The sequence below is a fragment of the Alligator mississippiensis genome, chromosome 2 (assembly GCF_030867095.1).
Source record: "Alligator mississippiensis isolate rAllMis1 chromosome 2, rAllMis1, whole genome shotgun sequence".
Taxonomy (NCBI): domain Eukaryota; kingdom Metazoa; phylum Chordata; order Crocodylia; family Alligatoridae; genus Alligator; species Alligator mississippiensis.
The window spans coordinates 86,458,427-86,474,066 of NC_081825.1; the positions used below are offsets into that span (position 1 = coordinate 86,458,427).

Here is a 15,640-nt window from a genome sequence, read left to right on the forward strand (position 1 = left end):
GATTTAGCCCATGGGATTTAACATTTATTTAATTAAGCTTTCAGACTATAGTTGTTAAAAGACTTGTGGAAGACATGTGTTGATAAAGTCCAGTATGTGCTAGATGTTTAAATCACAGAATACACTTCACGGGAAACCTGGCCGCAAAACTGAAACTTAGCCTGTAATTACCTCTGTGTACAAGTGTTCTGATTTTATTTGCATTTCACGACTGGCATGTAACTATTCCTTTTTTCTTTTTTATACTACTCATTAGGGAGCTCAGTACTATAAGACAGCGGCAATTGGGGCCAGAGGCATGCCTTTTATTATTGTCTGTTTCCTCTAATGGAATAGGGTCCACTGGGTAAGGGTTAGATGTGCATGTCTCAGGGCTAAATTCTACTGAGTAGCATCCACTGGCTCCTTGGATATGTTCGAGGGGAAGTAGACACTGGCCTGTGTTCTCTGGTCAATGTCTCTCCTTTAAATCATCATTATCAATCTACGACCGTCACTCCCATCTTCCTATTTCATGTATTGCTCCCCTTAATCATTAACTGCCCACTTCGCAGTTTCCCTTTGATTAAGAGAGGCTTATAGCTTCCGAGTGGGCCTGTGTAGTTACATCATCCCTGTGTAGTTAATAGGCCTGTCAAGATTAGAGTGCCATTTTATTATTTGAGGTCTTTGTCTTCCAAAAGAAAAAGAAACAACCCCAGGTTAGAAGATATAGCCTGGTGGATGGTGCGTGGGGTTTACAGCAGATAATCTTGTGTTCTAATCCTCACCCTCTGTAGCCTTATGAGGCTTCTTAAAACACAGCTGTGTGGGGATACAAGCCTCCGCCTGCTTCTACTTATTGTTTGTACTGTGAATAGCATCATATTTGTATTTATCTGGGCTTTGGTACTAGACTGGAGATCTAAAGTACAAAATGAAACTTCTGCTGTAATTGTGATCACCAAAGCTCTCGCTAGTGCACCCATTTCTGGTATATCATGAAAAAACTATGGTGCAATTTCAATCGGTGGAAGTTTTGTCAGTGACTTCAGCGGGGCAGTATCTCCCCACAGTCTTTATGAGCTCATCCTGAGGCAGTGCACTATCATAATGTCTCCAGCTTGGGTGGGACCTTACCCTTGAGGCCCAGTCAAACCTGTAACTTTTCTGATCTTGTTTAAAGATGATACCTATCTGAGAGAGAAGGTACAACAATAAACTTAAGTTTATAAAACACTACTATTAGGATGAATTAGGAGAAAACAATTGAGACAATAGGAGAGATTGGTTATAATCAAAAAACACTTCTCCCTATGGAACAGATTAGCTAAATTACTTGAGGGAAGGAGAGACAAAATGATTTTGCTCCTCCTGTACAAAGCTATTGTTGTGCATAATTGAGTAATAACTGTGGATAGCATTTTACTGGAAAGTCTCATGGTGACCACAAGAAACAGTTATCCAGGTCTGCTCAACATGCCCAGATTGATTGAGCAGTGATGCAATTAGACAGTGAAAGCCCTTGGTTATCATCTCTGAAGAAATACACTGAGAAAGGAAAAATTCATTTGTGAAACAACTTTAAGGTTATAATATTTTTCGTCTGCTATATAGAAAAAATGAAACATATTTATTGTTAGTGCAGCCTCATGAGCCACGGTAAACTGTGGCTGAGCTACATCATGAGGGAACCAATCCCAGTGAAGTCAGTGGGAGTTTGTAAGAAGGCTTTAGATCAGGCTCTAAATGCAAAGATATATTGTTTTGCACTGTTTTTCTAGGGCCCCAATTAGCTTGTAATATTTTATTTATAAAAAGCTCTAGAGAACATGCTTATTTTATAAGGCCAAATTGTTTCCGATACATTCCCAGGTGCCAAATTCACCAAATGTTTTCTATCCAAAGCCAAATTCTGTAGTTTCTATGTCAACACCTACCAGGCATGTTCAGTGCAACAATCTGTGATATCTTAACACAAAACTAATACAGTGGTAAGGAACATAGGACTACTATCCTCATTTACTCATATTTAATTCTGGATATGAAACAGGGCTTATGTATGGATTGTTATAAAGGATATTGAATCTTGCAGTATCTTGCAGACAAACGGCATGGGCCAACATACATGTTAGCTGCTTTGAAGGAAAGAAGCAACTCTTGCCCAGGAGCACTCGTTAGCTGTTATAATCTATTACGTCCACCAGTTATCTAAATCACCTTAACTTTTACCCTGAACAAAGCAGAATTAAAAGTTACAGCAGTCTTGCTATGCTAAAGAATCATGCGGACATGACGATTGCATCAGAAGAACGTATATCAGAATCCTCTGATTTCACTTCAATAGTTAGGTCTATCTATATGCAAAGCGAAGGAAAAGAGCTGAGGAGAGTTCAGTGCTGAAAGGCCTCCAGGTCAGCTCTGCTATCTCTGCTTGTAATTATCAGTCAAGGTAAACAGCTATATTGCTGGTTCTTGCAATTCTACTGAATTTTATACAATTTGGTGTTTTTAAAACACTTAGCTCCTGGAGGCATAGGATTAAATCAGAACCTCCACTTTCATTCCCCTTAAAATTAGTGTTAGCCCTAATGCTTGTAGAAAAACCTGAAAAACATGGAGTGCATCCTACATACTCAGAAGTCAGAAGGGAAAGAGGGGGAAATAGTTTTGTGTCTTCTTTGTTTACTGCAGTTGATATCAATACTGAATTTGCGACCAAATTATTAACTATTTTAATCAATAGTATTAAGTTCATTGTCAGGGTGGGATCTTCTAAGGTGTCTGGGTTGGTGGGGCCAGGGAGCTGCCTCTCTAAATCTCATTGCACTAGGCAATAACCAGAAAGCTATTCTTGGTGGTGTAAGCTCAGGTGCCAAAGACAATCAGGCTCAGAGTTTCTAGACCTTTTAATCTGGCCTTAAATGTCATTTCTGCAGACCCTTAAACTCTTATATCCCTCTTTTCTGTGTCCTTTCTACTTCAACAATATCTTTCTGGTCATGGGCATTTATATTAAATATGAGAATTCAACACCTATTAGACCCACTAAAAAGATTTTGTGGGGAGCAGGGAGAGACCTGGCAGCTTGTCCCACATGAGTCACAGTTCTTGAGAGAAATATTGTGGGTTTTGTTTAATTTTCCATTCATCTTACTTGTCAGCTCAGAAAAGGTCTGGAATGGTCAGTGCTGTGCTCCAGTTCATAAACAGCTACTAGGACAGTTTCTGTGTAAGGGGGAAAATATTACACAAAGATGATGTTTCTATTGAATTTATTGTATTTACTTCATCACTAGTACTAAAGGGAAAGCCCTGACCCCTGAGCCTGCAGTTATGAGGGGTGTGGTAGTGCCACCCAGCTGCATAAACAGACAACCAATCCTGGGAACGTGTATGGAAGGAACAAGAGTGGAAGTATTAGGGAAGAGACTCATACATATACACCCTCTCAGGACAACATTGTATAGGTCCAGAGCATCTCGCTCCTACCCATGGGGCTAAAGAGGTTGCGTGGGAAAAAATGTAAGACACTGTGCAATGCATAAAGGATTCTGTTCTGGCACAATGTCCAGAGCTATGAATTTGGGAGATTGCTTCCTGTGGGACACATGCTGTAATCCCCCACTGGTTTGTGCGTGTTAAAATAATTGATTCATTGGCTCCTCACTATAGATGTATATAGCATATTTCACTTATATTGCCAAAAAATAACACTTTGCACTGTAAAATATTCACACATCTTACATGTTAAATAGACCTGTATATTTATTGTACAATAGTACAACATGTGCCTTTTTAACCAAAGAACTCTGCATCACACAACATTTTAATCTTCCATTGCAACATACACAGACCTACAGCACAACTCTTTAACCAGAAAAGCTACACAATGAACTAGTTATTGAGAGTTCTGGTTATGCTGTTCTTAAGCAATTTTACTTACAGTAAGAACTGTGGCAGTGGTTCTGGTGTTGTAATATTTAATTACATAAACCTGCTTTAATGCTACAATAGCAAGCAGACATCTAAAGGAAAACAAGACAATTGCTTATGGGAAATTACATTTCATTACAAATGCATGAAACAATAGACCTGATTATGACATTCATGAAATACAAGCAAGGATCAGAAATCCATTATGAGGTTCAGTTTGATATAATGTCTGCAATAATTATACCACAGAATCCACCACACAGGAAGACTGGATGCATGACAGGCATTGCGCCGTATAATTGTATTATATTCTGGCCTAAAGTTTATGGGGTTTTGTTTTCTGTACACTTGCCTTATTACAAAAGCTTAAGTCTGAAAACAATTCTGCACCTATTTGCCAAGTATGAGCAGTCTTTTGCTTAACTTATTTTGCAAACTATTTGTTTTGACTTTGCCCAGCTCATTTGAACACAGGATCAGGATTTCCATAAACATAAGTATACATAAAAGTTGGGCTTGAATTTAACATCTCCTAAATTTTAAATTACTATATAGTAGGTATAGCTGTGCATTTATGCATACCTTATATATTTGCACACATTTGTGGGGGGAAGAGGAGTTATATTTTATCACCAAAATGCCAAAGATAGATGTGATTCTTTACATTTGCATCCTAAATATAATCCTAACTATGATTAGAGACCTACCCAAATCCCAACTGCATAGATTTCATGGAAATTAAGAGATCTCCACAAAATCTCTGTGGGGGAGTGAAGGAACCTTACTAAAAATAAAATGCTGGCTCCCTACTGGCAGCCAGCAATCCTACCAGCCACACAGCCTGGCATGAAAGGGGCTGCCAGCATGAAGACAAACAGGCAAGATGGCTGCTGCTTCTGCCCCTAGCCACTGATTGGCTGAGAGGGCTGCTTGCCATGCAGCCCTACCTCCTCTCCACCAATCAGTGGCAAGGGGCAGGTTCTCATGACAGAGGCCATCTCAGCCAATCAGCAGTGAGGAGCATAGTGATATGATGGACAGCCCTCTCCACCAATCAGCAGCAGGGGGCAGGGCCACTGGGGCCCCTCCACCAATCAGAGGTATGGGGGGGGGGGGGCTGCCATAATAAGCCCTCGAAAATAGTGGACAGCCCTGCAAAATCAGCCGGCTGCTGCCTCAAGTTGAGTAGACCCCTAACTATGAAATAGGTACTAAACATACCAGCATTTAACAAATCATTGCAACTTATATCCAGAAGTGTTCCCTTAGCATTTGGAATACAATATCAACTGCAACATTGATCTGCATGTTATGGAGTAAATTTTTATTCAGGACTATTCATTTTTATTACTTCTCACTTCAGCCCCTTGGGCATTTTAGAAGGTCAAAGGCCACATTTGTTTTCAGAACTGCAAAAGTCCAAGGATAGGATTTGTTAATTTCAACCATCCAAAGCAGATGTTTTTGAATTGACTTAATTATGTACAAAATTAGGCAATGATGGCCTGATCTGGAGTTGCTGAGTTCCAACGACCTTCTGTTGACTGAATATAGGCCAAGGGTATCAAACACACAGCCTGAGGGCTGGATATGGCCTGCAGAGCTTCATCATCTGGCCCCCAGTGCTGCCCTTGACTCCGATCAAACTAACACAGGGCACAGCATGTGCCCATGGCATGGGGCCAGTCCATGGCCTGGTTGCAGTGGCCACCCTGGCTGGATTACTCTTGGATGCATGCTGAACACAGTGCCTGCTCTAGGTGGTCCAGGACCTGTGGACCAGCCTCATGCCATTCATCCATTTGATACCCCTGATGTAGGCCAATAACACTAGAGAAATCTTTGAGAAAAGATATAAAATATTTTAGTTCTTACATATTGTTGCTTATAGAAAAAGATCTCAAACACCTGTTCATGAACCAATTGACACACAGCAAAAAAGTCTAAATTTTCAGACAGGTCCTCAACTGGTATAAACTAAACTAGCATAGCTCCCTTGATTTCTGTGCATCTATGTCAAAATTATATCATCTACGGTTAAGGTAGTCTATATGGATATTGTCATTTCTGACATTTCACTTTTCCAGGTCTAAATAATCAAACAAAACGCTTTAGTTTAAAAAACTGAACAACTAAATTTTCAAAAAAGAAACTATATATATGCATATGTATATGCATATTATATATTTTAGCTTGGAAAATTTTAGTATATGTCAATTACTTACCTCTGTTACTCCAAGTTTCAGGTTAAAACAACAGTAGAAGAAACAAGAGTTTAAAAGACAATTAATTCCTGACTGGAGAGAGTGTATAATTAGAGTGTGTTTACATTCTCAGTATATTTCCAACCCATTTCCAGCTGAAAGTTCAGCTATCTTTCAATGAGTGTTTGAGATTGTTGCTGCTCATCCTCTTCACAATGAAATCTTTAGACATTCTTCCATAAGTAGGCACCTAGTCAGCACACACGTCACCTGAAACACTGAACGTTTTTCTCACTGAAACACACTGCAAACACAAGAAGCATGTTAACAAAATGCACATGTTTCAACAATTCTTCTTTGTCCATTCATAATTTTTAATTTGGTTAATAAGTGTCCAAAACATCCCAAATTCTGTGCTGAAGGATCATTAACAGATGAAGGAATAAACTTGTATCACTCCCAGCGATTAATCTTAGATCCTCTTAAACAAGTTTTTTCCACTTACTAACATAAAACCATATACGTATTTTTTTATACACTTAAATAGCTCCAACAGCAGACACATACAACATTTTATATTCTATTTTACTTCTTGTCAAACATTACTTACAACACCAAACTGTTATTATATCCCTTTTCAATGACATTCATTAGCTAATTCAATACAGAATGGTCATTTCCTTATAAGTACTACCAAATATTTTTGGTGATATTTGGAACTTAAAATATACATTTTTTTTATAATCAAGAGTTAATCTACACGCTTTGAATTTGTAAATGACAAACAGAAAATTTTATTTCCATTTAGGCTGCTGAGGTGCTCCCTCTGTTTTTCTGCATCATATATGTAGGAAAATGAATGTTCTATAATAATATGAAAGAAATGTAATAACTTATTTGTCTAACTAGTAGCTTTTTTAAAATCAGGTTACTAATCCAAAGATTGCTGAAAAAACCTCTAAATACTGTGAATTGCACAAAATCTAAAGTATAGGGACTGTCCACAGTACAGTATACTAAGTCAACACGTCATAGATTAAAAGGTGTAATTTCAAAGCTTCACTTAAAAATTTAAGGTTTCTGACATCATCTTCCACCACTCCATTAACTCTTCCTTTTCTTCTTCTTTTCTCTCAGACAATGATTCCAATTCAAAATCAACCTAGGTGAGAGAAACAATGAACGAGTGATTTTTTTTAAATATATGCATCTGTGAATGCACACCAGGAAAGGGACTCTCAAACTTCCTGAAAGGCATTATTAAGTAATTACTTGGATCTGAGAGGATATTCTCAGCAGGGGAACTGCATCCATTAAGAGCAAAAAGAAAAAGAAATAATAGAGGATGTATTCTCATATTTGTCTGAGCTTTGCAACGACCCTCAAGAATTAGGAGTCATATTTTTAAACAGAATTATGACACCCAACATTGCAGTTAAGTATCTAATGGAATTTTCAAAAGTGTCATTGGGAATAAGATAGATAGGTGTTTGAGTACTAATCCAAATATATTTCAAAATCTGGCCCTAGGTAGCTGAAAATTCAGCACTAGGTAAGGAAATGTATTACCATTGTGACTGTCTCAACTACTCACCTATGCATAGAATAAAACCACTAGATCAAAATTTTGACTATGGTTCACTGCATGGCAAAGCAAAATGTGTGCTACATTTTACCACCAGTGTGGTTCACTGAGTTTTCTGACATAAGACAACTGATTTTAGATATTATGTTTTATAGGACAACCTAGTAAATGTATCAGCAGTAAACTGACTGCTGTTTTAATCATCCAGAAATAATTCTGAAGTGGGGCATAAGTCTAAATGGATTTATGCCAGGGATGAATTTGTATTATTCTTCCTTTTAAGGGTGCAGAAGGTCAAAAGAAGACTGATGCTCTGATGCACTGAAATACCATCTAAGTCCTATATGGAGCACTATTAGAGTTCTAGTCCTGGCCTTCTTCATAAAGTTATAGGTAAATCTACACTCTAACTGAATATTTAATGTCTAATTTAGATTAGAAGACTATGGACATGTCTTCCCATGTCACTATGGCAATGTTGTTACTGCATCATGATTTAGTACTTCCTTTTGCACAGGGCACAATTATTTTTAGCAGCTACTTCGCTGTAGTGGCATGCTATACCAGGGAGCATGTCACTACAGCAAAGTAGCTGCTAGTCACGTGTAGACACCCGCAGACGTTACATCACTGTAGTGCATTGCTACAGCAATGTAATGTCACATGTAGATGTGCCCAATAAGAACATAAGAAGTGTCATACTGGGCCAAACCACTGGTCCATCTAGCCAGTATCCTGGTGACAGTGACAAAAGTGGATGCTATTATACAGGGGCTGCATCTACGCATGCACTTAATGTGACATGATAAACTCCAGAGCACTTTGAGCTGGAGTAAACTGCTCCTGAACATAGCATCTACATGTGCACCCAGGACAGCAGCACTTTAAGCCAGGGCAGAGCTGGCCTGGGCTGACAGGACCCTCAGGGAGTCAGCTCCTGGCTTCGAGTGGCAGCAACAGGGCTGGCTGGGGCACAAGAGTGCTGAACATGCAGACCTATGTGGCTAGGCGGCAGCCAGGAGTCTGGCCCCCACCCAGTCATTTTCTAGATGTGCATTTCAGCGCAGTTTATTACTCTGTCAAAGGACAGTACTTTCAGAGATAGTACTATCCTATGGTTGAGTTAATTAGTTGTCTGTGCCCTAATACCAGCACACGTGTAGACTGTGATGCTTTACTAAGGAGCTAATTAGTCAACTCTGCAGTAAAGCACACATATAAATGCACACCAAGGAAGAGCATCTAGCATGATCTAACCTCTGTTCAATACCCTCCCTGGCATCCACCATTTATTGAGTTAAAGGTGGCAGAGGAAACAGTTCCAACCACTCTGTTCAGTAGCCATTGACAGGGCTATCGTCCATGTATTTATCCAGTCCTTTTTTAAACCTGGCTATGCTATCTGCCTCCCCCCACTCCTGTGGTAATGAATTCCACAAGTTAACTATACAATGCATAAAAAAATTCTTTCTCCTGTTAGTTTTAAGCCCATAACCTAATTTTAGTGGGTGCCCCTTAGTTCCTAGATTTGGTGAACAATAGTTCACCATTCAGTTGTTCCATACCCTTTATGATTTCATAGACTTCCATCATATCTCCCCTCAGCTTTCTCCTTTCCAAATTAAAGAGTCCTAGCCTTTTCAGTAATTACAGTGTGTCAGAGCAGCTTTGCTACTCTTTGGTAGATGTCCATAGAGTCTGAAGAAAGAATAATGGAGTATATGTTATAAATAAGGCAAACCAACCAATAAATGAATGCTTACCCCAATGGCAGGGCTAAAGGGAACAGCCACTTTTTTAGTTATTGCTAGATAGCCTGGTGCTGAGGCTGTGAGTTTGTAATTTCCAGGCACAAGCAATCTCCAGTAATCCCCATCTTTGGCTAAAGAGAAAGAAAAAGAAAAAAAATACATAAAATTAATTCTCACAAGCTAAAAAAAGTTACCATGTATATATCAACTTTGTATACCTATTTATCCTTTCATTTGTTTGTTTGAAGTGTATTTCTGTGGATCTGAAAATATTCCAGAGAAACATTAGATAAATAGAGAGTATAATATTGGCTTGCCTATCTCCAGTAAGTTTGTACTCTTAAGTTGTACTGAACCTTTCTTCAAAGAGTTTGAAGAAGCTCTTTTATGTAAAAACGCAACCCTCTCTTGTGTTAGAGGGTTGAAAGTATAGTGGAAAAAAGACAACGTTTAAGACTGTTCAAGTTTAAAAAGTATACTGTTATCCATAGTGCAGCTCCTTTAAATCAGCCTTCAGTTTGATGTCCAGTATGGATTTTGATTTCCCCGAACTTTCTCAAATTTGGGGTTCAAGTGCAAATATACTGGATTTTCTCCTCTGAAGATATTATAGAGGTGATAATTAAAGGAGTCAGCAACACATTGGCTACATAATATATTTGAAAAATATAATCCCAGAAATAACAAAGTAGATTTCAATACCTAATTATGCAACAGCTTGTGGATTTTTTTATTTAACTAAAGGAATTCATCAAGGGTTGAACCAATGTCATTTGAAGCTAAAAGAAAAGTTTTAATGACCTCAGTAAATATTGGCTCAGACTTTAAATATGGTTTCAAATTTATTCACGAGAGAACTATTTTCCATGTATTGTGATAAATATAAACCAGCCTTTCATTATTAGAGCAGGGGGGTTGGACTCAATGATCTTTTGAAGTCCCTTGTAGTCCTTAATTTCTATGATTCTATTAATAACTTGTATTCAAATACAGAATGGGGATTCCTTTCCATGTCATTATTATCATCTTTAGGTTTAGAAAATCTGTTTTGTATATAAGGTTTGCACAGGTAATTCCCATCAGCATCAGCCTGAGTTATGGAAATAAATCCCCATTCATATAGATTAGAATATTCTAGAGAGGAGAGAGAAGTATTGTTTCAACACACTGACCAATAAACAGAGACAGGGGCTAGGTTACTGTAATGGAACCTTTTCTCCTTCACAGTGAACCATTAAAAAAAACCATGATCCCAATGACACACATCCTCCTCTTCATTACAGCTCCTTTATATAAGTGAATAAAAAATAAGGCCCAGTGAATACAATAATGTCATATTTCCTCAGCATTTAATGTTATTACATTGCATTTCTTAGAGAATTCTTCATACCTATCTGACAAGCAAAACTTATGACAATACTCTGCCACAATGAAGGTTACTCATTGATGCCACTTAAGGCTACTAACATTGCTTACACCACTATTTCCCTCATTCCTTGTTCATCCCTTTTGCAACTATATGGGAACTTTTAAAAAACTGTTGTGCACAGAGGGAAGTATTATTTAATTGCTCAGAAAAATATTCTTAGAAAATGTCAGTGTAGTTGGAGTTGGTCAAAGTCCAGTTCAGAAATCCTCACTTAAAGGATTACTGGCTTTAAGAGGCATCAAACTAATTGCTCCCATATTTTTCTTATTTGAAATATGACAAAGATATTCTGGGCAAAATTATAATGATAGTCAATTATATTACCTGGCACTACAACGGGACTGAATTTTAAGGCATACAGAAAGGAGCAGAACTGATGCTGAATATTCACACTATATTTTTTAATGTCCTGATTTTAACTGCTTGTTTTTTCAATTTTTTAGTGTTGTATTACTGTTACAGTCTTGCACATGCACAGCAATAAGGATATATGTGGATGGCTTAGATGTCCTTATCCCCATAGAAGTATGCCAGATAATATCATACCTGGATCTGTCACCATTGTAGCTCAGAAGATGATAGATATTGATCTTAAAATATAGGACAATCCTCTCTCCCTCAGCACTTCTTTCCTCCTCTTGATCCTTGGCACCTGTCTTCCTGTCCTCTATCTTTCATACCTTTTTCCATTCTTATATAAAGGAGGAAGCTACTGCTTGAGATACTGCCCACTTTTCTGGTTGGTAGTAATCCTACCCACTTTGTTATAGCATGAGCATAACAAGGAAGGAAGACCAGATGAACATATTGGCAAATCTTAAACAATGATGGAAAAATAACACATTGCCAGGGAAATGGGCTCCATATAAGATAGCCCTGGCTGTGTGGGACATTAATTATTATTAATTTAATTTGCACTTTGCATAAGAATGTCATTTTAAATTAAAAAGTGTTAATATATAGGGAACACTTTACATGGCATCAACTAGAAATTTACCTCAAGGGTGAAATACAGCAATGGTAGAAAGATACCAGTGCTAGACAATCTTTATAAACAAATGAGGGAAAGAATACCAAAACATCAGGGAGACTTATCTAGGCAGAATATCATTACCTAAATTAGAATGTGCCCAAGAGTGTGCAATGTTAATACTCCTCCTCCAGCCAAAAGCCCACTGGGTTCTTTAATGATCACAAGGGACTAAAAACTCCATTTTAGATTTCATCCTCAAGATAGTGCCAGTGGAAGGACACTGCTTCATAACAGAACTCTGCATATGTTAGCTATACAGAGGGTGTTTCTATACAAGATGCTATGTGCTTCAGTACTATATGGTGACATAGTGTTGGCAGGCATGAACTGTGATGCCCATGCTACTGCACAGTAGCAACAAGCCAACCCTGCACAGTAGGGTCAGAAATGACCCATGCACTGCCAGGACTACAGCAAGTACTAAATGACTGCTCAGTAACACTGTAGATGTGCCCAGAGACTCAGAAGGAAGAGTGCCATCTACTGAGTTACCCAACACAGCTTCATAACAGTGCCTTGATGAGGAGTGTAAGACTGGATTGGACCAGTGATCTGTCTAGTGTAGCCTTGCCTCCAACACTGGCCAGAATCAGCTGCTTCAAAAGGAAAGGATGGCAGATGGTAAATATGGAATACCGTGCCAGAGGGAAATTTCCTTCCAAACCTCATGTCGTCTTCCACCTAGCAGCTTGAGGTAGCATGCTTAGTTAACAATATGTAATAAGACCCAAGATGATCTGACACCAGATTGCAAGGTGGAGAGGTATAATGATATTTTCTAGTACCCTTTGTTGTTGTTTATTTCTTAATCATCTCAAGTGTGTCGCTTACCTGATGTAATGTCATGATTTATTCCCTCCACAGAAATTGTAGCATTTGCAATTGGATTACCCTGAAGATCTCTAACAAATCCCTTCACTCCCCGATGTATCTAGAAAAGCCAACAATACATGGGAAATTAGATGTTTTCTAAAGAAAAAAGACAGCTGTTCAGGTCAGCAACATATCAAATACTGCATGATCCCAATCCCAACACTACATGCTGAAAATAACTAGCAAGGATAATTTCTAAATATCAATGGAATATCACCCAGTGACTGAGCCAAGAGACTTCAGCTGTTGATGTGACTAATTCATTTGTGCTATGCAGCATTAACATAAGTATGCAGCAAACCATGAAGGGAAATATGCACTCACTTGAATCCTTTTATTATTATGTATTAATGAACATGATGAAAGCAGTTGGGAGGCAGCCCAAACGAGAGCTTTTGCACATGTTGTTTATTTTTCTCAACTACACAAATTTAGGGCCAAATAAAGGACACCGGTGCCTAAAAGTGAGGTACTGCAGCATCTAACTTTTGGGCCCCTGGAGAGGAATCCAGAAGTCTGCTTTGATACCTCCATTTACAGTAAAAAAAGGGGAGCTACATGCCTGAGAATGGAGCCTGAATACTGAGCAGGGAACTGGCTAATATTAATACAGCCAGTGCACAGCTACATAGAGTTAGCCAGTGGCAATTCATAGGGGGCGCACGGGAGTGCACATGCACCCTTAAGAGTGCCGGTGCACCTCCTGACTGGTCACGCTTGCCGCTTAGGTGACAGATGTGGGGGGCAGGCAGGAGCACCGGTGCCCACCCTGCAAGCACTGGCCAGGGAGTGGAGTGCCGTAACGCTCCCAAAGCGGCTGTAGCTACTGGCCACAGCGATCGGCTGTCTTGCGATCGGCCGTGGGGGGACCCCTCCAAAGTTAGTGAGATTGGCCATGGGGGGACATGCCCCCCCTCCCCCCCGACTAAGGCAGCACCAGTCACCCATTGAGCTATCTGACCACTAGGAAAAGGCTGAGGACTTGGGTGAATTAGCCTCTCCTGGCATCTTACAAATGGCTACAGGAACATGTTGGTTCACCTGGGCTACAGACAGAAAATACACATAAACCAGTATAGGTGATTGGAAATCGGTTCGAATCTGAAGTTCAGTGCACATAAACCACTAACACTGGTGGCTTCTGAGTGGCCAAAACTGGTTTAACATAAATCTGGATGGATGTGATATCAGACTTAACTGATTTAGGTGAAATCAATTTATTAAACCTCTGTCCCAGATCCCCTCCAGATACAAGTTAACTTACAGTCCCCCAGCATCCCAGGATGCTTTGCACCTCTCCTGCAAACCGCCCCTCCCTTGCAGAGTGGGCAGGATAGACTTGGCTCAAGCTGGCTGCTCCAGCTGAACAGGGAGACATGCTCTAATGCCCCCCAGCTTCTGGCCTGGGCCACTGCAAGTATGTAGTTGCATTTCCAGAATCAAAAGTGAATGTCTATTCACTTGCTTATTAGTTCAATCTATGCAGCTTAGACTAAGGGCACAGACAGAAGTGACAATTTTTGCCTGATCTAGATCCTGAAAGTGTTCTACAGCCATGACCAAACAGAAGTGTATGGCTGAAAAGGGCCTGATCCTATGAAAATCTGAACCTTCATTGCATAAGAGTTCAAATGAAGACATTTCAAAACATAGCATCTTCAGTAACTGGTGTCTGCCTGCCTCCCAGCCTCAGAGCTGCTTTCAGAATGGGAAGGGGGAAAGGGAGTGGAGGGAGCCTGGTCTGGGATTTTTTCAGTGAGCACTTCACCCCACCCATTCCACCCTCTAGCTATGGCTGGGGAACACCTAGAATGAGCTCCCTCCACTCCCTTTCCCCCCTACCATTCTGAAAACAGTGCCCAGGTTGGGAGGGAGGAGGGGAAACCAACTGCAGGCTGCAGCCAGCAGCTAGGTTCTCCAACCCCCTCCCCCACATCCCTCTGGACCCAACAGTGAACTTCTGTTTAAGCCAGGAAATCATTGCAACTAAGAACACTTCCTGCAAAGTGTTTTGAGTTATAGCAGAGAGCTACTCTTCTGTCTATGCCCTAACTTGTGAAGATTGAATCAATTCAGCCTCAGACTTTTTGACTATCTGTACTTAGCCTTGAGATCCATAACTTTTTACCCTCTCTTATAGATGTGTGTGTGTGTGTGTGTCTGTGTGTGTATATATATATATATAGGTGCCTAGACACCATTCCAAGGACTGAGGGGAACTTACTTTTTTCTTTAAAACAGAAGAGGAAGATGAGGTAGTGAGACCTTTTATATAAGGGCCAAGTAGTGAGAGAATTCACCCAACAGTGGTTAAGTCAGTAAGGAGTAGAGACCATAACTCAAGATCCCTTACCCTAGACCAATTATATCCTAATCACTAGACAACAAAACTGTCTCTATCTAATGCAGTGAATCTTGAATTTTTTGCTGTACAGTAGCACAGCTTCAACAGGAGGTACGGAGAATGCCCCAGTTAAGAGTAATCATCCAAAGGCATGCTTGTGGGAAATACGGGATCTACACACTTCAGGCCAAGGTAACAACTTAATCCAGGTTTCTTGCTTGGTGAATGAGCACTCTAGCCATTTTGTTCTTCTATAAGGAGAAATTTAGTACTATTACCAGTTGTTTCTCCTCTTCCTGCCATCTTTTAAAGTAAGGGCAACCACCACTGTATTTGTTAGGGAGTCCAATCATGTAAGCATGCTAGGCATACTCTGACAACACCTGTGAGACTAAGGTTCTCACTGGACTTAGGCAACAGAACACCTAGCTTCTGGACCCTAGTCAGGCTTAGCCATGACCTAGGTTCTGAGTTGATCAGCCCTGTCAAGTCTGGAACAGTTCTGG

At 39.8% G+C, this 15,640-nt stretch overlaps 1 protein-coding gene across 1 annotated transcript in view; it reads right to left on the reverse strand.

The window, feature by feature from the left end:
• Positions 1–3,729: 3,729 nt before the first annotated feature.
• CPE (carboxypeptidase E) overlaps positions 3,730–15,640 on the reverse strand; it is a 105,322-nt gene continuing 93,411 nt past the window's right edge. The window contains exons 7-9 of the mRNA XM_059721903.1: positions 12,749–12,848; positions 9,468–9,586; positions 3,730–7,281 (exon numbers count right to left, since the gene is read on the reverse strand). Coding sequence (XP_059577886.1) covers positions 7,183–7,281; positions 9,468–9,586; positions 12,749–12,848 — 318 coding nt within the window. The 3' untranslated portion in view covers positions 3,730–7,182. The remainder of the gene's footprint in view (positions 7,282–9,467; positions 9,587–12,748; positions 12,849–15,640) is intronic.